We start from the raw sequence: 22,142 nt of genomic DNA on the forward strand, positions 1-22,142 counted from the left end.
ATATGAGGCACTCTTATATGTGGCAGAGGGAAATTAGCCTGAAAGGTGATGGTGGTCATGCTGAATCAATACATGTAGTAGTCAAGGAGTAGCTGATTTCTTTTTTCGCTTGTGATGGAAAGGAGAGAGGAACAAGGGAGCTTTTTTTTTTAAGCTTTTCACTTAAAAGAATAAGTGAACCTCTTCCATTAGAACTGGAACATCCATGTTGCTCCAGTTGGCCTCCAGGACTCTGCTCACCCAGAGACCCAAAAGCCTCATCACCAGCATCCCTTCTCTGGTGCCTTAGATCATGTGCACCTCTGGACTGGGACTTCACACTTTGTCTCTCTCAGGCCTGCACCCTGGCACGGCGGAATGCTGAGGTCTTTCTCAAGTACATCCATAGGAACAACGTCAGCATGCCCAGTGCTGCCAGCCACACCCGAGGACCCGAACAGCAAGTGAAAGGTCAGTGTGAGCCCTGCCGACCTGAAGCCACTCCAGCCACATGGACCAGAGCTTGGTACCTGGTCTTCATGTGACCTCAAATTTCCTGGTTCTTCTCCTTAGATAAGAAAAAGTGTGATGTGGGATGGTATGGACAGTGGCAATTCATCATGCATCAAAATTTTGAATGGAAAAATGACTATAAAATTTCTCCAAATATATTTTGTTTTATCTTAGAGTTTCAGTTCAGTTCAGTCATGTCCAACTCTTTGCGACCCCATGGACTGCAGCATGCCAGGCCTCCCTGTCCATCACCAGCTCCCAGAGTTTACCCAAACTCCTGTCCATTGAGTCAGTCATGCCATCCAACCATCTCATCCTCTGTCATCACCTTCTCCTCCTGCCTTCAATCTTTCCCAGCATCAGGGTCTTTTCAAATGAGTCAGCTCTTCACATCAGATGGCCAAAGTATTGGAATTTCAGCTTCAACATCAGTCCTTCCAATGAACACTCAGAACTGATCTCCTTTAGGATGGACTGGTTGGATCTCCTTGCAGTCCAAGGGACTCTCTTAGAGTTTATAACAATGCTAAGAGAAATAACAGATAATCTGTACATATCTACACTGTGCAGTTCATAGTCACTGGTCACATGTGACTTCTGAGCAGTTGAAATGTGCCTAGGTACCCCACTGACTATTAATTACTTTAAGTGTCATAGCCAAACATGGCTACCATATCGAATGGCACAAGATTGAGTTACCTTACAGCCTGAGAACGAGACATGGACTGAGATTCATAAAACCACATTCTAATCCTGGTTTTATTGCAATGTACAATGTGCTGCATGCTCAGTCGTGTCTGACTCTTTGCAACCCCATGGACTGTAGCCTACCAGCTCCTCTGTCCCTAGGATTTTCCAGATAAGAATCCTGAAGTGAGTTGCCATTTCCTCCTCCAGGGGATCTTTCCAACCCAGGAATCAAACCCAAGTCTCCTGAGTTACCTGCATTGGCAGGCGGGGTTTTTTTTTTTTTACCACTGAGCCACCTAGTTTTATTACTTACTGCTTAAGCTTTAGAAATTTCAGTTTTCTTATTGAAAAATGAAGAAGGATGTGTAAATTCTTGCTGCTCAAAATATGGGCCCCAGACCAGTAGCATTGACAACACTTGGGAGCTTATAAAAAACATTATCTCATGCCCCACTTAAACTTACAGAATCAGAACCTCCTTTTTGGCAAGAGTTCCTCCATCCCACCAGAACCAGGTGATTTTTGTGCATGTAAAATTTAGATAAGTACTGGTCTAGATAATCTTCAATATTTATCTGATTTCTGTAAAGTCTACAGTTCTATGGACAAAAATCAGTAACCTTTAAAATTGTTCATTTGCTGACCAACATTAAGCTTAAATTATAATTGGTGGAATCACTTACTCTGGACCTTACAGAAATTAGCCTTTGAGTGGGTGAAGAATTTAACAAATGTCATCTTGACACAGCAGAGCAATACAACCCTGGAGACCAGCGCTAGGGAGGGAAGTGATACAGGCTTGGCAAGCTGCTAAGGGGACAGTGGGAAGCTTGGACCTCTTTTAGGAAGGGCATCTTTTCTGCTTAAGGAGCTCGGGAGGTGGCAAGATCAGAGGACACCAGGAAGAATTAAAACTTAGGAATCAAAGTTCCCTACAGAGAAGAAGGAAGAGGGTTCCTTTTCCAGATGTGCTATCTGTTTGCAGCTGAGGGGCCCTGTGGGTGGCTGGCATTATGTCACCTTTCCCTTCCTGCAGATTTTTCAAGGTCTGTGTTCTGATGTCTAAATGTGACTTGAGAGAGGCCAGCTACCTGCTGAGAGCAAGCGTGCCCCACCTCCGCCCCAGTGTGCCAAGAGTGGCAGCCTCCCAGGGAGAGCAGGTTGTGCTGCATCTTGGTGGGGGCCAGCACAGGGTATGCCCTCAGGAAAGCTTACAGGAGGGGCAAAAATGAAACCTGAAACTCATTAGGACATTCACCTAAGCTGGGCTAATTCCCTCAGCCACCACGGAGGGACCTCAGTGAACAAAGCTCTAACTTAGAGACAGACAGACTAAAGGTAACACAGGTTCTCACTGTCTTTGCCCAGTTGTAGCTTTCACCTTAGCAGAGACCTATAACCTCTTCTGTATCCATTTCCTTTCCACCTGCTGCCTGGGCCCAAAGCCAGTACCTCTTATTTTAAGTTTTTCTTATAGGAACAATTATTACTATATAACAACCCCTGAAATACAGTGGCCCACAACAGTAAGCATTTATTGTTCATTGACTGCATTGCCTGGAGACCAGCTGCCTTGGCTGGGCTCAACAATGCACTCCTTGAGACTGCAGGTCTGGCTGGCTTGGCCCCTTCACTACAGGATGGATTCTTGTCTGCTCCATGTGGATTAATTCTGGGACCTTGTTGAAGGGGCAGTGGTCACCCAGGAGAACTTCTTAGGGAGGTAATAGCAGAGATCAAAGGGGCAAGGTCGAGTGCACAAGCACACTCCAAGCCCCTACTTATGTCCTATCAACGACCCATTTGCCAAAACAAGTCACATGACCAAGTGTGACGTCACAGGTGAGGAAGTACACTTAGTCTCTTTGGGGGAGGAACTAAAAAGCTACATAATAAGAGCATAGGTATAGAGAGAGATCAATAATAGGGACCCATATAAGTTCTCAGCCTAAGGGAGAAAAGACAGGTTCTATCCTTCAAGAGTTAAACTTCCATAGTGCATTAAAAGTTCACAAAAATCAACAAGCACTACAATTTGGGCTGTGCCCTCTGTGTAGAGCACGCTGTTACCGAGTCCAGGCTTGCTCTGCTTGCCCCATGAGCCAGTAGACCTAGAAGATGGCAGACTAATGTCTCAAAATAACAGTCTTATTGGGGTATTAATACTAGGTTCTTTTATAGATCAGAGATGAGAGGAGGTGAGGAAACAAAGTATAAGGGCCATTAATCTTGCAAATATCTCCTATAATGACAAGCCTCAGCCAGGAAATGTGTTGATTTCTTCCTTTCTGCCATCCACAAGTGGGCAGGATTCTGAGCAAAGGCACTTTAGTTTAACAGTCAGGCAGAGGGGCAGGATTCTCTGAGGCAGACCATTATGGGTGGTTATGGATTATTATTATAATCCATTATGGATTATAGTAACAAAACAAAAAGCAAGTCAAAGAAACAGTTCCAACATGCAGTCAGAATTGGCTTTTCCCTGCAACATAACTTGTGCTTTACAGCCCCAATAACCTGAGAGCCCATGGTGGCTAAGAAGTCATAAAGTTCTACCCTTTTCCATAAGAATGACCTTGGGCCAGTTGCCTACCCTCTCTAAACCTCAGTTTCTTCATCTGTAAAGTGGAGATAATAATGGTCCATGCATAATGAGGTACTCTGAAAATACGTGTCTGCCATATAGTGAGCACTGAATAAGTGTCAACTTTTCATAGCATCGTTCTTATATATCTTATTAGTATCTAATGTAGTTAGTGGGGAGTCAGAGGCAAATAGTACAAAATAGATTTGATGCTTCAAGCTTAGAACATACTATTAAACACTGGAAATCTATCCACATAGCCAGCTGCTTCTGAAACAACAGGAGAAGTAGGAAGAGGGAGGGAGCTGACATGGACAAATGCCTCCCACAGCCTCTGCTGTGCTTCATGGCCTCATGCCCATCCTCACACCTACCATCATTAGAGATGATTGAGAATAGCTTTAGCTTTTCTTATGATCGGTCCCAACCACCAGGGGAGTTTGGGCTTAGAGACATGATTCCAATGAAACTTCCCTATGCCCACGATTTAGAGGTTTTTAAACTGAGGCTATGCTGTTAAAGTACTAAGAGCACAGCCCTTTGTATAAGCAGAGTACATGGCAAGTGACGTGGTTGTCCATGCAGTTACCCCAGTCCTCCTGCCTGTTCACCTCTGGCCCTCCCCTAGAACCTCCAAGAGTGGCTGGGATCCCTGCCAAGTCCATTCACTCTCTACAGGCTCTAAGTGTCTGGTTGAATTATTATTTTCAGCACCAATACTTCCCAAGGTCTCCTATCATCAAGGACAAGCTTTGGTGTGAAGAAAATCAGGGTCACTTTTAAGTCACCCTGGGGACATCCTCTCCCCCACTTTATTGATGCAACTTCATCAGTAAGCCCTCCCCCAGTCTCCCCAGTATTGCTGTCCTCTGGGAAATTCTCTCTGAACCAAACTTTGACCCCTTGCTTCTGGTGTTGAATTAGTCCTATGGGGAGAGTCGAAGGGCACAGTTATCTGGGATGGGGGGCCCGAGTGGCTGGTCAGATTTGATCAGGGCCTTCCTGAGACCAGCACCTGCTCTCTGCCCTGCAGCCATCCTGAGTGAGCTCTTACAGAGGGAGAACCGTGTCCTGCACTTCTGGACATTGAAGAAGCGGCGGTTAGACCAGTGTCAGCAATACGTGGTGTTTGAGCGAAGTGCCAAGCAGGTATGTTCAGCGCTTTCCCTGGAGTTGTCTTGGACAAGGACCGTACAGAGGCCCAGATGACCAAGACTTGGGAAGTTCCAAAGAGGGTCATCACACCGACAGAATAGAGATGGGAGATGGGGGTGAGAAGAGGAATGCTTTCACTGACAGCAGTTTGACCTTCACCAAGCACTCTGCTCAGAGTTTGATGACAGGAGTTGGGAGGAGATGCTGGGGGCAGATCGCCCTGACTCATGGATGATAATGGACAAGACACTGTCTTTGCTGGTGGGTTTTTCCAGGTATAACAGAGAAGGGCACTTTCATAAACCAACTTCCAAGCTACGTACTGATTAAATCATGCCAGGGTTTCCTGGGTCCATCATATTGTTCCAAACCACAAATGTTCACATCAGACCATGGCATGTTTTCCTACTAACAGCTGGCTTTTGGGAGAACTTAGTGGGTTGTTTCCTCCCACAGGCACTAGACTGGATCCAAGAAACAGGTGAATATTACCTCTCAACACATACCTCCACCGGGGAGACCACAGAGGAGACTCAGGAACTGCTGAAAGAATATGGGGAGTTCAGAGTGCCTGCCAAGGTAGGAAGCATCCTGGAGCCCTCCCCTTCCACCCAGCACATCCCATTCTGGCCATTTTCACACTGTGAGTGAGAGAACAGCCTCTGTACAGAAATGCTTGACCACAGAGCCAATGGGGGACATGTAGGTAGAATCATCTCCTTTGAAATCTGAACATTCAAAGAGATGCAGCTGCTGGGTAGAGCTCTGTATACAGGGTCTCAACTCCTATATGCTGTGCTTCTGAATGGACCTCATCTTTGTGCTCCAGGTTCTGGAATCTGCTGTGTTCCTTTAGACCAAATACAGCAAAGGAATGTATTTATGTGAAATGCACATTGTGTGTATGAATATCAGCCACATACTCTTGAAATCTGAATGGCTTGGGAAGTCCATCTTTTGAGAAGGGCCAGTGGTTATGGGTGGCTTCACAAAGCAGATTCCAGAACTATTTCCATCTGGCCTTGCCCAGGAAATGAGCTGGGCTGGGGTCCCTGGGGAGCAAAACACACTCTGGTGTATGTACCCACATCCTCACACCCCCATTTACACTGAGTGGAGAATGCTATAATAGAAGGAAATCTTGTTTTCATGTTTTCCTAGCCAGGATTTGATCTGAGGACCTTGGGCTTGAAGGAAATCTATCTCAGTTCCCTCTTTGTAGCTTCCTTGTCCCTCACCCTGGGCTCCCTGCCATGGAGGACCACCTTTGGCATCACTTCCAGACATGGCAGATGCTCTTCCAGGATGAGAACTGCTTTTGTGGCAGTCAAGGGAGGAACATATTAATGCCTACCTTACCCAGAGATCCCTCTGACACTATGGCAAATCTCCCTCTAATTTGCTGTAACAAAATTAGACTCTTAGCCTCATTCCTGAGATATTTCAGAAGTGGTTTTACACTTTGTGAATCCTACACCCCGAACTCTTGATAGCAGGGAGTTTTCCTCTGCACGCTTGTGAGCTTTTGGGCCTTGTCACTCAATATGAAAAGCTGTCAATCAGATAAGAAATTCATTTCAACACCAGCTAGAACAAACAGCACTAGGGATGTGGCAGATGCACAGAACCCTTTTAAATTCCAAATGAAAATAGTTTTGAATTACCCACTTTGCATCCATCTGCCCCTCTCCAGATAGTGTCAACAATGAATCATTAGTAGTCTAAATAGTATCAGATCCATGGTGATCCTATTCACATAGGATGGATCACAGCAGATACCCAGAACTTCCTAGGATCAGAATCTGCCCATCACACAAGTAGAAATGTGGAGAATCATTTAGTCAATTAATTTTATTCTTCTTTTACAATCTTCCTGTCTTTCTCCTTTCTGCTCACATTGTTGTCACCCTAATTGGGTTCTTTGCTTTCAGCCTTTCCTTCCTTCCAGTCCATCCTGTCCTTCACTGGTGTTCCTCTCTAAAACACTACTTTGGTCATATTACCAACCAGCTTGAGAGCTTTTATAACTCTCCAGTGCCTTCAGGCTAACACTCAACAACGTCTACATCTGGGTCACCTTACCACCCCAACTGTATCTTCACTTACCCATTTATGCAAATTTTACACTCCAGCTGAATGGATATATTTTCTTACCCTCCAAGAAATACATCATTTATTTTCATGCCTCTGTATCTTTTCTATACTAATTTTCTCCTTAGATTAGCCTTCTCTTCCCTCTAGTTTGTACTTTTTAAAAAGATGCCACCTTTCCACTTCAGTGCCTCCTCCTCCGTGATCCTGCCTACCTGCCAGAATACAATCCGGCCCATCCTTGGACTGCAGCCATTGTCTGTGTAGCCCTTAAGGCACCTGTCATGGACCATCCTGTTCTCCCAGTAATGTGTATGCAGTGTTGGCTCCTGTATGAGCCTGCAAGATCCGAAAGGACAAGAACAATGCTTTATTCACTTTCCTAACTATATCTCATGGCGGCTGTGATGGCGCACGAGTGCGGCAGCTGCCGCGGCACAGGCGCGCAGCACCAGACACTCACGCCAAAATCAGACTGATTATATTCTTTGCAGCCAAAGATGGAGAAGCGCTATACAGTTAGCAAAAACAAGACCAGGAGCTGACTGTGGCTCAGATCATGAACTCCTTATTGCCAAATTCAGACTGAAATTGAAGAAAGTGGAGAAAACCACTAGATCATTCAGGTATGACAAATCAAATCCCTTATGACTATACAGTGGAAGTGAGAAATATATTTAAGGGACTAGATCTGATAAAGTGCGTGATGAACTATGGGTGGAGGTACGTGACATTGTACAGGAGACAGGAATCAAGACGATCCCCAAGAAAAAGAAATGCAAAAAAAAAAAAAAAAAAATGGCCTTCTGAGGAGGCCTTACAAATAGCTGTGAAAAGAAGAGAAACGAAAAGCAAAGGACGAAAGGAAAGATATACCCATGTGAATGCAGAGTTCCAAAGAATAGCAAGGAGAGATAAGAAAGCCTTCCTCAGCGATCAATGCAATGAAATAGAGGAAAACAATAGAATGGGAAAGACTAGAGATCTCTTCAAGAAAATTAGAGATACCAAGGGACCATTTCATGCAAAGATGAGCTCAATAAAGGAGAGAAATGGTAGGGACCTAGAAGAAGCAGAAGATATTAAGAAGTGGTGGCAAGAATACACAGAAGAACTGTACAAAAAAGATCTTCATGACCCAGATAATTACGAATGTGGGATCACTCACCTAGAGCCAGACATCCTGAAATGTGAAGTGAAGTGGCCTTAGGAAGCATCACTACATACAAAGGTAGTGAAGGTGATGGAATTCCAGTTGAGCTATTTCAAATCCTGAAAGATGATGCTGTGAAAGTGCTGCACTCAATATGCCAGCAAATTTGGAAGACTCAGCAGTGGCCACAGGACTGGAAAAGGCCAGTTTTCATTCCAGTCCCAAAGAAAGGCAATGCCAAAGAATGCTCAAACTACCGCACAATTGCACTCATCTCACACGCTAGTAAAGTAATGCTTAAAATTCTCCAAGCCAGGCTTCAGCAATACATGAACCATGAACTTCCAGATGTTCAAGCTGGTTTTAGAAAAGGCAGAGGAACCGGAGAACAAATTGCCAACATCTGCTGGATCATTGAAAAAGCAAGAGAGCTCCAGAAAAACATTTCTGCTTTATTGACTATGCCAAAGCCTTTGACTGTGTGGATCACACTAAACTGTGGAAAATTCTGAAAGAGATGGGAATACCAGACCACCTGACCTGCCTCTTGAGAAACCTGTATGCAGGTCAGGAAGCAACAGTTAGAACTGGACATGGAACAACAGACTGGTTCCAAATAGGAAAAGGAGTAGTCAAGGCTATATATATATTGTCACCCTGCTTATTTAACTTCTATGCAGAGTACATCATGAGAAACACTGGGCTGGAGGAAGCACAAGCTAGAATCAAGATTGCCGGGAGAACTATCAATAACCTCAGATATGCAGATGACACCACCCTTATGGCAGAAAGTGAAGAAGAACTAAAGAGCCTCTTGATGAAAGTGAAAGTGGAGAGTGAAAAAGTTGGCTTAAAGCTCAACATTCAGAAACCGAAGATCATGGCATCCGGTCCCATCACTTCATAGCAGATAGATGGGGAAACAGTAGAAACAGTGGCTGACTTTATTTTTTGGGGCTCCAAAATCACTGCAGATGGTGATTGCAGCCATGAAATTAAAAGATGCCTACTCCTTGGAAGGAAAGTTATGACCAACCTAGATAACATATTAAAAAGCAGAGACATTACTTTGCCAATGAAGCTCCGTCTAGTCAAGGCTATGGTTTTTCCAGTAGTCATGTATGGATGTGAGAGTTGGACTGTGAAAAAAGCTGAGCATCGAAGAATTGATGCTTTGGAATGATGGTGTTGTAAAAGACTCTTGAGAGTCCCTTGGAATGCAAGGAGATCCAACCTGTCCATTCTAAAGGAGATCAGTCCTGGGTGTTCATTGGAAGGTCTGATGTTGAAGCTGAAACTCCAGTACTTTGGCCACCTGATGCAAAGAGCTGACTCATTGGAAAAGACCCTGATTCTGGGAAAGATTGAGGGCAGGAGGAGAAGGGGACAACAGAGGATGAGATGGTGGATGGCATCACCGACTTGATGGACATGGGTTTGGGTAGACTCTGGGAGTTGGTGATGGACAAGGAGGCCTGGCATGCTGCGGTTCATGGGGTCGCAAATAGTTGGACACGACTGAGCAACTGAACTGAACTGTATCTTATACATTGAAGAGAGGCTACAAATATTTGAGAACATAAGAGAAAAAAAAGTCTGGGTAGATTTCAAGAACCCTTCCTCCTCAAATTTCTATTTAATATGATTTTTTTTACTTTGGCTCTCTCTCTGTTCTTACTGTTAACTATTTCTGTTAATGGGATTTCATCCTCCCATTTATCATTCCCAACTGTCAGGACTATTCGGTATGAGAATATCTACAAGTTAACAAATCTACCTGGGGATCTTCTGATGAAAGGCAATAGCCTCCTGCCCTACCCTATTCCTACTTACCAGAAGCAAACCTCTTTTAACCACCCATCTTTGGTTTTAATCTTTATAACCAGTAAAGTGAATTTGAAATAGAAACCAAATTGGCCTTAAACCACAAGACAGAAAGTATGATGGACCACAGGATTGAATTGAGCAATAGAATATACTAGTCATGTCCGACTCTTTGCAACCCCGTGGACTGTAGCCTACCAGGCTCCTCTGTCCATGGGATTTTCCAGGCAATAGTCCTGGAGTGGATTGCTATTTCCTTCTCCAGGGGATCTTCCCAACCCAGGGATCGAACCCAGGTCTCCTGCATTGTAGACACACACTTTACTGTCTGAGCCAGCAGGGAAGTATAGAATATATTGAGTCTATCAAATTAGATACTCTATTCCAAAGAAACAGATCAAGTAGAAGAAACACTGCATATCAAAACGTACTTTCTATTTAGCAATACAAAAATGTGAGAATAAAAATAAGATAAAGAGAATTTGTGTGAGGATAAGGGGAAAACAAAATTTTCTTGTTGTGCTATATTGTAGTCAAGCCAGTTAGAAGAGTCCAAGTGATATATTCCAGTTGTGGATCTCAAAATTTATAAAGGGCCAAGGTATATGGTGATAATTAAAGCTTAATCATCTTGACATCTGGAAGAACTCAGTTTTTCTAATAGCAAAACTCTTTAGATTCTTCTGTTTTCCATTTTTTACAATTTAGTGGTTTTCCGTACATTGACAGGGTTGTGCAACGGTTGCCACCATCTAGTTCCAGAATATTTCATCACTTCCAGAATAAACCCCATACCCATCAATAGTTACTCGCGTCTTTTCCTCCCCTAAGTCCCTGACAACCTCTAATCTGCTTTCTATCTCTATGAATCTGCCTGTTCCAGACACTTCGTGATGCAACTTGGAATCATGGAATCATATAATATGTGGCCTTTAGTGTCTGGCTTCTTTTACTTAACATATTTTCAAGATTCATCCATTTTGCAGCAGGTCTTCATTGGAACTCCATTTTTGTGACTGGATAATACTCCATTGTATGGATATATACCACATTTGTTTATCCATTCATCAGTTGATAGACATTTGAATTGTTTCCAGTTTTTGACTACTGTGAATGATGTTGCTGTGACCCTTGTGTACGGGTGTTGGTGTGAACATTTGTTTTCAATTCTCTTAGGTATATACCTGAAAGTAGATGTCTGGGTCACATGATGACTCTATATTTAACTTTTTGAGGAAATGCCAAACTGTTTCCAAAAGTGTGAACACCATTTTCCATTCCCACCAGCAGTGTATATGAGTTCTGACTTCTCCATATCCTCTCCAACACTGGTTATCATCTGTATTCTTTATATAGCCATACTAGAGGGTATGAAGTGGCATTTCATTGTGGTTTTTATTTATATTTCTCAATGAGTAATGATGTTGAGAAAGTATTTTTTTAATTAATTTATTTTTTATTGAAGGATAAAATTGCTTTACAGAATTTTGCTGTTTTCTGTCAAACCTCAACATGAATCAAGCCATAGGTATACATATATCCCCTCCTTTTTGAAACTCCATCCCATCTCCCTCCCCAACCCACCCCTCTAGGTTGATACAGAGCCCCTGTTTGAGTTTCCTGAGACATACAGCAAATTCCCGTTTGATATCTATTTTTCATATGATAATGTAAGTTTCCATGTTACTCTTTCCATACATCTCACCCTCTCCTCCCCTCTCCACATGTCCTAAGTCTATTCTCTATGTCTGTTTCTCCACTGTTGCCCTGTAAATAAATTATTCAGTACCATTTTTCTAGATTCCATATATATGTGTTAGAATATGGTATTTATCTTTCTCTTTCTGACTCACTTCACTCTGTATAATAGATTCTAGGTTCATCCACCTCATCAGAACTGACTCAAATGCTTTTTATGGCTGAGTAATATTCCATATATATATATACACACACACACACACACACACACATACATACATATATACCACAACTTCTTTATCCATTCATCTGTTGATGGACATCTAGGTTGCTTGCTTCCATGTTCTAGCTATTGTAAATAGTGCTGCAATGAACAGTGGGATACATGTGTCTCTTTCAATTTTGGTTTCCTCAGGGTATATGCCTAGGAGTGGAATTGCTGGGTCATATGGTGGTTTTATTCCTAGTTTTTTAAGGAATCTCCGTACAGTCTTCCATAGTGGCTGTATCAATTTACATTCCTAACAACAGTGCAAGAGTGTTCCCTTTTCTCCACACCCTCTCCAGCATTTATTGTTTGTAAGCTTTTTGATGAGGGCCATTCTGACAGGTGTGAGGTGATATCTCATTGTAGTTTTTGATTTGCATTTCTCTAATAATGAGCGATATTGAGCATCTTTTCATGTGTTTGTTAGCCATCTGTATGTCTTCTTTGGAGAAATGTCTGTTTAGGTCTTTTTCCCACTTTTTGATTGGGTTGTTTGTTTTTCTGGTATTGAGTTGTTTGAGCTGCTTATATATTTTGGAAATTAATCCTTTGTCAGTTGCTTCATTTACTATTATTTTCTCCCATTCTGAGAGTTGTCTTTTCACCTTGCTTCTAGTTTCTTTTGCTGTGCAAAAGTTTTTAAGTTTAATCAGGTTCCACTTATTTACTTTAGTTTTTATTTCCATTAATCTAGGAGGTGGGTCATAGAGGATCTTGCTTTAATTTATGTCATCGAGTGTTCTGCCTATGTTTTCCTCTAAGAGTTTTATAGTTTCTGGTCTTACATTTACGTCTTTATCCATTTTGAGTTTATCTTTGTGTATGGTGTTTAGCAAGTGTTCTAATTTCATTCTTTTACATGTAGCTGTCCAGTTTTCCCAGCACCATTTATTGAAGAAGCTGTCTTTGCCCCATGGTATATTCTTGCCTCCTTTGTCAAAAATAAGGTACCCCTTGGTGCATGGGTTTATCTCTGGGCTTTCTATCTTGTCCCATTGGTCTACACTTCTGTTTTTGTGCCAGTGCCAGACTATCTTGATGACTGTAGCTTTGTAGTGTAACGTGAAGTCAGGAAGGTTGATTCCTCCACTCCATTCTTCTTTCTCTAGACTGCTTTGGCTATTTGGGATCTTTTGTATTTCCATATGAATTGTGAAATTTTTTGTTCTAGTTCTGTGAAAAATCCCATTGGTAATTTGATAGGGATCGCATTGAATCTGTAGATTGCATTTGGTAGTATAGTCATTTTCACAATATTGATTCTTCTATCCAGGAACATGGAATATCCCTCCATCTATTTATGTCACTTTTGATTTCTTTCATTAGTGTCTTATAATTTTCTGTGTACAGTTCTTTCATCTCCTTAGGTAAGTTTATTCCTAGATATTTAATTCTTTTTGTTGCAATGGTGATTGGAATTGATTCCTTAATTGCTGAGAAAGTAGTTTTTTAAACTGATAATTTCATCTCTGAAAGTGAAAGAAGCTATGAGATAAACTTGGCTAAATTCTTCTTAACAAAGAGAATTAAGTGATAATGAAAGTAACTGGAGCTTTAGTTGAACTAAATTATGTCTTGGAATTCAGATAGCCAGGAAAGGGAACACTGAACTTGTCGGGCACTTTCTATGAGAAAAGTAGAATCTAAGCAGCAGATAAAAGATGAGCATATTTCTGTTTTTGAAACTCTTAAGAGGAATGGGTCTTCCCTGGTGGCTCAGATGGCAAAGTGTCTGCCTACAGCCTGGGAGACCCAGGTTCAATCCCTGGATTGGGAAGATCCTGTGGAGAAGGAAATGGCAACCCACTCCAGTACTCTTGCCTGGAAAATCCCATGGACAGAGGAACCTGGTAGGCTACAGTCCATGGGGTCACAAAGAGTTGGACACAACTGAGCGACTTCATTTTTCTTTCTTAAGAGGAATGAATATAGCTCACATGTGACAGACATTTTTGAAAAGTTTAGTTTTTCATGTTTAATGGCAATTTCTCTCTCCCATGAAATGAACATGAAGATATACCTCAAGAAACTGTTTTCCTATACAGGGAACTCGATAATTCCATACCTACAAAGAATGTAGCAATAAGTACAAGATAGATTAGCAATGAAAGGCCAATTGGAAGTTTATAATGAGTTGATAAGAATATATCAAGAAGGCTAAATTTTAAAGACTTGTCAAATGTGCTAAAGACACCAAAGGGGTTTTTAACAAACTATATTCAGAGTAAGGCACTGTGCTTAGGGAAGATGGTATAATATTAACTGATCAAAGGAAGGAAGAGAAAGAAAGAAAGAAAAAAGAAAAATAGAACCACTGAATTCTTATTTGTTTTAACTTCTGTTTTTTCCAGCAATAACAATTAGAATTCAAAATGAAAGAGCAAAACATATAATAGGGGGCATAAGAAGCCCAAGATAAGTGAGATGTCAGTCCCAAATTTCCAATCCCAAGTAAATTATATTCCCCAAAGTCTCCCTTTGTCCACAGGATCATGTCTTTACTTCTGAACCTAACATGCAAGCACCTCTACAATCTGACCCCCACTTTGTCAGTCTATATAAGTTACTCTTCTTGGTGGTAAGATTTGAGTTTCAAACTGGCTTAAGTTACAAAGAGGAAAAGATTATTGTATGGCAGGATATGGAAATAAAGACAGAAGCTATGTAGCTGGACTTCCCAGGAGCCCAGGAAAAGCTGAGTGACTCAACCCAATGGGAAGAACAAGACATATAGCATAGTCTCACCTCTGGAGATGAAAATTGGGATGTCACCTGAGACAAGGACAGTTCCAGCAGCCGTGTTACCTGGTCAGCTCATCACAGGCCAACATCACCACCACTGTGACTCACTTCCCTTCTCTCCTCCTGTCTGCTCTCTGCTTTCACTTCTGCTCTGCAACAAGCTACCCAGAACCCTGTCTCTATGGTCCACGTTCCCAGAAAATCCACCCAGCATGTTGCCCCTGTTCCTGTTCAGTAAGAGCTCCTAGACCAGGACACCTTGGAAGTCACTGGCTGAATATTGATGGGCTGCTCTCATGGGGCAGGTTTTACCTCTGATCTCATCAGCAGTGCCCAGACTTGCAGCAGGTCACATGGTGCCACCATAGTCACCTACTAGAAATCAGTTCAGACTGCTCTCAGGAGGGGTTGGGTCCGTTTCATGACTCAAATCTGTTCATCAGTTTTCATTCCATTCCCAAAGAACATAATGCCAAAGAATGTTCAAACTACCACACAATGGCACTCGTTTCACATGCTAGCAAGATCATGCTCAAAATCATCCAAGCTCAGCTTCAACAGTACACGAACCAAGAACTTCCAGATGTACAAACTGGATTTAGAAAAGGCAGAGGAACCAGAGATCAAATTGCCAACATCCGTTGGATCATAGAAAAAGCAAGAGAATTCCAAAAAAACATCTGTTTCTGCTTCATTGACTATGCTAAAGCCTTTGACTGAAGGGATCACAGTAAACTGTGGGAAATTCTTCAAGAGTTGGGAATACCAGACCGACCACCTTACGTGCCTCCTGAGAAACCTGTATGCAGGTTAAGAAGCAGCAGTTAGAACCTCACATGGAACAATGAACTGGTTCCAAGTTGGGAAAAGAGAACATCAAGCCTGTACATTGTCACCCTGCTTATTTAACTTATATGTAGAGTACATCATGCAAAATGCTGGTCTGGATGAATCACAAACTGGAATCAATTGAATAAATTGTGACATAACAATAAAAAAAAAAAGATTGCTGGGAGAAATATCAATAACCTCAGATAAGCAGATGACACCACCCCCTTATGGCAGAAAGTGAAGAGGAACTAAAGAGCCTCTTGATGAAGGTGAAAGAGACAATGAAAAAGCTTGCTTAAAATGCAACACTCAAAAAGCAAAGATCATGGCATCTGGTCCCATCACTTCATGGCAAATAGATGGGGAAATGATGGAAACAGTGAAAGACTATTTTCTTGGCCTCCAAAATCACTGTAGACTGTGACTGCAGCTGTGAAATTAAAAGACGCTTGCTCTTTGGGAGAAAAGCTATGACAAACCTAGACAACATATGAAAAAGCAGAGACATTACTTTACCAACAAAGGTCCATATAATCAAAGCTATGGTTTTTCCAGTAGTCATGTGTGGGTGTGAGAGTTGGACCATAAAGAAGTCTGAGCACTGAAGAATTGACGCTTTTGAACTGTGTTATTGGAGGAGACTCTTGAGAGTCCCTTAGACTGCAAGAAGATCAAACCAGTCAACCCTAAAGGAAATCAGTCCTGAATATTCATTGGAAGGACTGATGCTGAAGCTGAAGCTCCTATACTTTGGCCACCTGATGTGAAGAGCCAGCTCATTAGAAAAGACCCTGATGCTGGGAAAGATTGAGGGTAGGAGGAGAAGGGGATGATAGAGGACAAGATGATTGGGTGGCATCACTGACTCAGTGGACATGAGTTTGAGCAAGCTCCAGTAGATGGTGAAGAACAGGGAAGCCTGAGGTGCTGCAGTCCATGGAGTCACAAAGAGTTGGACACAACTGATTGACTGAACAACAATTCTTCCCCATGTAAGCCTTCAACTCGTGCTGGTCTAGCTCTGCTCACCTTTCAGCACAATATTTGCCCACTCATCCATTTTCCCAACATTTATGTTATACCTACTAAACATTGCTGATACAAATGAGTAAGATATCACATTTATCTCTTAGAAACATATGGTCTAATGAAGGAGACACATAAATAACTCAGGATGATACACACTGAAGTAGCAGCATGTGTGTGGTACTGTGTGAAGACTGGGAAGGGCAATCCCCCTTCAGCTTCTTGGGAGGGGAGGAGGGACATTTAGATAAAAACAGAGGTGAAGAAGAGCCACTGACTGCAGGAGGGGCAGGCGGAGCTCAACATGGCTGGAGTTTAGGAGCCACGGAGAGCTGTGGTCACACAGGCAGGTGAGGCCACGTGAGGAAGGCCTTTCTGTGCTGCTCATTTCACTGTCTGTTTGCTTCCCCGGGTTCCACATGTACCTGGAATGCTCTTGCTCACATGCCATTCTCCTTATTGATGCTGAAATCAGTTTTGATGTTTCAGGATATAATTTCCTCTGCTTTAGCTGCTCTGGTAGGACTGTTGCTACCAATAGGCATAAACCCCCATCTCATACGCAAGTCTCCATACCAATAGCAGAGAATAGATATATATTTCCAAGACTTTTATATAAAGATAGATTTCCTGATTATAGCTACAAAATTAATGTTTAAAGTTATAAAAAAAAGCCTAAGAAAAATTGTTTTCCAGGGGGAAAACCCCAAATGCAATGATATGTATGTCCTTGGGGAACTTCCCTGGTGGTCCAGTGGCTAAGACTCTGTGCTCCCAGTGCACGGTTTGGTCCCTGGTCAGGGAACTAGATCCCACATGCTACAACTAAGACCCAGTGCAGCTAAATAAATAAAGTTTTTTAAAAGTTCTTGGAATACCAGGTATCTTTTATTGACTGATTCTCAGTGCTGCTGCTGTTTGCCTTTTCATGGTTAAAGAGGTGTTTCTCCTGTCCTCATACCCACCTTATCTCCTTCACACTAAAGCTCTTCTGGCTGCTTGTCTCCCAGCCCCAGGGACCAGCCCACTGCACTGAGATAGGAGAGGCTCAGGCGTGTTCAGTGAGTTGCTGGAGAGCAGAAGCCCTGGCTGTGTGGTGGCCAAGTTCTCTTCTTGCCTTTCCCACCAGACCTCGGGCATTTCTTGAAAGGATCAGTCTCTCATGGGAGGAGGGGCTGTAGATGAGCCTGGAGAGGCCAGGGTGATGGTGGTGGCATAAGGAATGAAAGGCTCTTCTGTCTGTTCCACTGTTGCTCCAGTGATTTTCTGCCTGCTTCCCTCAGTTATCTGGATTATAGCATGGTCCAAATTTTGGACCTACTTTCCCCCTGTTTGAAAGAAAAAAGATTATTTTTTCAGAATTGTATTTAAATACTCTTCTTTTCTCTTAAAATCTATCAGGCTTTCCTAATAGACTTTAGAGTTTCAAAACCCAAACTTAGGATAAAAGATGAGCAAGCGTTTGCTTGTTTGGACAGCCCTTCCATTTCTATATCTTGACGCACATAGACCCCACCTCCCCCATGAGACCTGTCCTGCCTCTGCCAGCCCACCTTTATTTTTTTCCTTTTTTAAAATCACTGCAGTATTAACTATACATACTTTACATTTTGGCATTCAGTTATACAATGCCCTGAGTTGTTTAACTACTCTGGGTGAAAGTCTTGTCCCTCTAGGAATAAAGACTGTTGGGAGGAAATGAGTATCTCTTTTTCTTCTCTTGTCTACCCCCCAAGTCAGTTCCCACACCCCTCTGCACATTGGTGTGGTTAGAGTAGGTGTTGAACACACTCTTGTTAGGAATGAAATTAACCCAATATATGCCATGGCTCCACCTCACTTAGCCCTGTGATGGAAACTAGCTTTGTTCACTCCTCTCTCTAAAGAAAACTAAAGATAAGATCCTGGTGGTGAAAGAGACAGAGTTTACTCTTAAATCTGCTAGTTAGATTTCTTCAGATTCTGGCTGTACCAACACATTTGAGGTTTAGAAAGCCTTCTTCAAGCCAGTGCAATGAAGGGAGAGAACTAGAAACTACAGACAAGAGGCAAATACACTCAACCACTTACAGGTTATATGAACTTGGACAAGCCCTAAGCCTCTCAAAGCCTCAGCTTTTTTCATATGTGACTCAATAAGACCTACACCGCATCCCTCCACCAGCCTTCTAGGGATGCTTTAAGACTCCAACAAGCCTCTGATGTGATATTAGCATACTCTGTAAACCAATAAAGTACTATATTAACATAAGAGATTCTTACATCAGTAATCATACTGGCTAACATATATTGCTTACTGAGCTCTTATTTTGAGCATTGTGTTCAGACCCATCCTGCATTGTCAACTCATGTAATGCTCACAGCAGTGTTATGATGTGAACACTGTTATGACCCCTATTTTGCAGATGAAGGGACTGAGACACAGAGGGTTTCAGTAGCTTGCCCAGGACCTCCCGTCTATAAGTGACAGCACTGGGGTACAGATCCCGGCAGTCTGGCTCTGAGGTCTCTCTGGCTGCTGTGAAGAAGGAAAGATGGATGGGGTGATGGGTTATGAGAGTGAAGGTCAGCTAGTAACTTATGACCATCTTTTGGGGCAGCAAACAAAGGAGAAGGTGAAGCTTCTGATTCAGCTGGCTGATAGCTTTGTGGAAAAAGGTCACATTCATGCCACAGAGATCAGGAAATGGGTGACCACAGTGGACAAGCATTACAGAGACTTCTCACTGAGGATGGGAAAATACCGGTACTCCCTGGAGAAAGCCCTAGGAGTCAACACGGAGGTAGGTGTGGGGGTTCCCAGGTGGGGCATCTTCCTTTCCCTCTCCCTCAGGACTGCTGCTCCTCACTGTGGAAGGAAGCTGGGATTGCAGAGGACTCTTTCTGAGCTGTTGACACCTAGAGCACTTGCCTTGTGTGGTTTTTCTCCTGGATGGGCTGGATCTTTCTGGAACTTCCAACTCCCCACAACTGGTGCTGTGTATGTTGTAAAATTGGCTGGCCAGGGGTGGGGCCTATGGCTACAGAACAGTTTTTCTACGTGTAGAGTTAACTGTTGACTTTGAGGATTAAACTTCTTATCTTGGCTTCATCAGTACTGTCTTCCACCCAATTATGTTGACCAGCAAATGATTAGAGTCCTCAGTATGTATAATAGTGTTCTTTTAAGAATAAGGGATGCAGTATGTATAAAGTCTATTTGACATTTCAACTGAAAAGAGACACTCTTTGCCAGGAAGCAAAGAAGACTGACTTTTTAATCTCTTCTTTATAATAGGGGTCAGATACCCATGAATTAAGAGCTAAATACAGGGTAGCAATTTAATCCTAGGATTTCTAATTCTTAAATCTTTAAATAAGCTCATACTCTGAAACAGAGAATAAAGTGGTCAAACCACTAAAGTTGGGGGAGTTAACATCTCCCCCAGACTTTAACCTATGAGCTTTTTTCCCTAGAGGTTTTCATCCTATATAAATACCAGACAGTGGTTGAAGTAAGCAGGAATGGGAAATTAGAAAATTCAGTAATCGTTCTATCATTTAGCTTTCTATTTCCAGAGAAGTTGTTTGTTTAAATAAAAATATTTACTTTTTTTACTTTCCCTTGACAAATGGAAGTTTTCTTCTGTATTTATGCATTTCTGTTTCACATCTGTTTTAATGGTTAATAGTCAACCTTGGACCAGTGTGTGTGTGTAGATCCAAACAGAGCCAAAGTCCTTGGAGAAATATGACACTAGTTATCAAGTGTGGTCATTCTTTTCCTTTGTTGTAGATATTAGTCCTGAACATTTGACTTGGACATTTTATATTTTCTTATTTGAAAAAACATTATGAAAACATTTTTGAAGAATTATGAAGAAGAGTGCTTATGGGTGGTAGTTGGTGGGATTCCCCATCTTCTTATCCTTCTCCATTACATCTTTCTTTGTTTTTCCTGTCCCCTGCCTCCCCTAACTCTGTTGAGTTGCTTTCCCAGAACATCTCCAAGGTGACCTCTGTGATCTGTGTGTGTGTAGGATAACAAGGACCTGGAGCTGGACATCATCCCAGCAAGCCTTTCAGATCGTGAGGTCAAGCTCCGGGATGCCAACCACGAGGTTAATGAAGAGAAGCGGAAATCAGCCAGGAAAAAAGAGTATGTTTATGTGTGCGTGTGGGCAGGGGTTGGGGGCAGTTTCTGCTTGACTGGCAGGTTCCTCATGGCCGTGCTTGGTTTTCACCGCCACCCATCACTTTAGACTAGCTGATGTATCCTCATGACCACCTACAGAGGTTGGGATGGACAGACGGGATGCTTCCACCCACATTTCACACTAACCAAGAACTGTAGGGCACTGGAGAGAAGAAGCAATGAACCAAGTCAACTTTACAAACCAAATCTTGCCACTCTGCTTCCTTTACATCAGTGTTACACAGTTACATACAGCCAGAGATATGCACACACTTTATGAAGAGCATTTTGACAGAGTCCTTTCAGGTAATGCTGGAAAAAAGTGTGTGCTAAGATTAAGAAGTCTTCTGTAGTTGATTTTATCAAAATAAACTAGGACCACAGGTCCCTTAGAGCTGAAGAAATTCAAGGTGGTCTGTGAAGTCAGAGCTTGTGTTTCATCTGGGAGTGTAGTAGTTTGTTTGGGCTGCTGTAACAAAGTATGATGAAGTAGATGCTTTTAACAACAGGAATGTATCATCTCACAGTTCTGGAGGTGAGAAGTCTGAAAGTACAGTGTTGTCTGGGTTGGTTCCTTCTGCGGGCTGAGAGGGAAGCCTCTGCTCCAGGCCATTCTCCTGCCATATTGATGGCTGTCTTCATGTGCACTTGGCATCCTCCCTGAACACAGGCCTGTGTCCAGATTCTACCCCCCCACTTTTAGGGATACTAATCATTTTGGAATGGGAGCCCAGCCTATGCCAGTATGACCTCATCTTAACTAACTGCATCTGCAATGACTCTATTTCTAAATAAGTGCCACATCCTAAGGTACCGGGAGTTGGGACACAACATATGCATTTTAGGGGAGACACAATTCAACCCATAACAGGGAGGAAAATGAGGAGAGAGTGTGAGGACATATCTTCCTGCTGGGCTCTCTCTGGGACTCCAAATCGCCAGAGGATGGTAAAGGTGAATGGATAGTAAAAGAAAATGGGGTAGAGGGTAGTGGAGCTATATTATGAAGAAAAACAGGAAAAACTGCAGGAAGTAGAAGGAGAAAAAAGGGGAAGATAGAAGCTTGCCAGAATCCAAGGCAGTAAAATCAAAGACAGCTTTTCAAAGCATGTGGGGTTACGTTCCTTCTGATCTTCCTTCTTTGCTTTTTCACCAAGCACTGACAGTGTTCTGGGAACTGTGCTCACGTGAGCTTGTTTAATCCTTGCAGCGGCCCTGTGTGATCAGCTGTGTTACAGTTGAGTAGTCTGGGGCTTGGAGAAGCAAGAGCTGCCTCTAGGAAACAGCAGTCATGATTCAGTTCATGTTTGTCTGACTTCAAAGTTCATGGACTTTCCATCTACCAATAGAGCAAGAATAGTAAGAATGTGGCTTATTAACTCCTACAAAAGGGAATTTTTATACTTTAATGGAA

At 42.5% G+C, this 22,142-nt stretch overlaps 1 protein-coding gene across 16 annotated transcripts in view; it reads left to right on the forward strand.

Moving 5' to 3' along the window:
• The window catches only part of KALRN (kalirin RhoGEF kinase), a 705,836-nt gene that overhangs the window by 434,529 nt on the left and 249,165 nt on the right, over window positions 1-22,142 (forward strand). For all 16 annotated transcript variants that reach the window (XM_055568424.1, XM_055568425.1, XM_055568444.1 and 13 more), the window contains 5 exons: window positions 336-450; window positions 4,800-4,915; window positions 5,378-5,500; window positions 19,155-19,337; window positions 20,574-20,692. In XM_055568424.1, the coding sequence (XP_055424399.1) occupies window positions 336-450; window positions 4,800-4,915; window positions 5,378-5,500; window positions 19,155-19,337; window positions 20,574-20,692 (656 nt within the window). The remainder of the gene's footprint in view (window positions 1-335; window positions 451-4,799; window positions 4,916-5,377; window positions 5,501-19,154; window positions 19,338-20,573; window positions 20,693-22,142) is intronic.

The sequence above is a fragment of the Bubalus kerabau genome, chromosome 2 (assembly GCF_029407905.1).
Source record: "Bubalus kerabau isolate K-KA32 ecotype Philippines breed swamp buffalo chromosome 2, PCC_UOA_SB_1v2, whole genome shotgun sequence".
Lineage (NCBI taxonomy): Eukaryota > Metazoa > Chordata > Mammalia > Artiodactyla > Bovidae > Bubalus > Bubalus kerabau.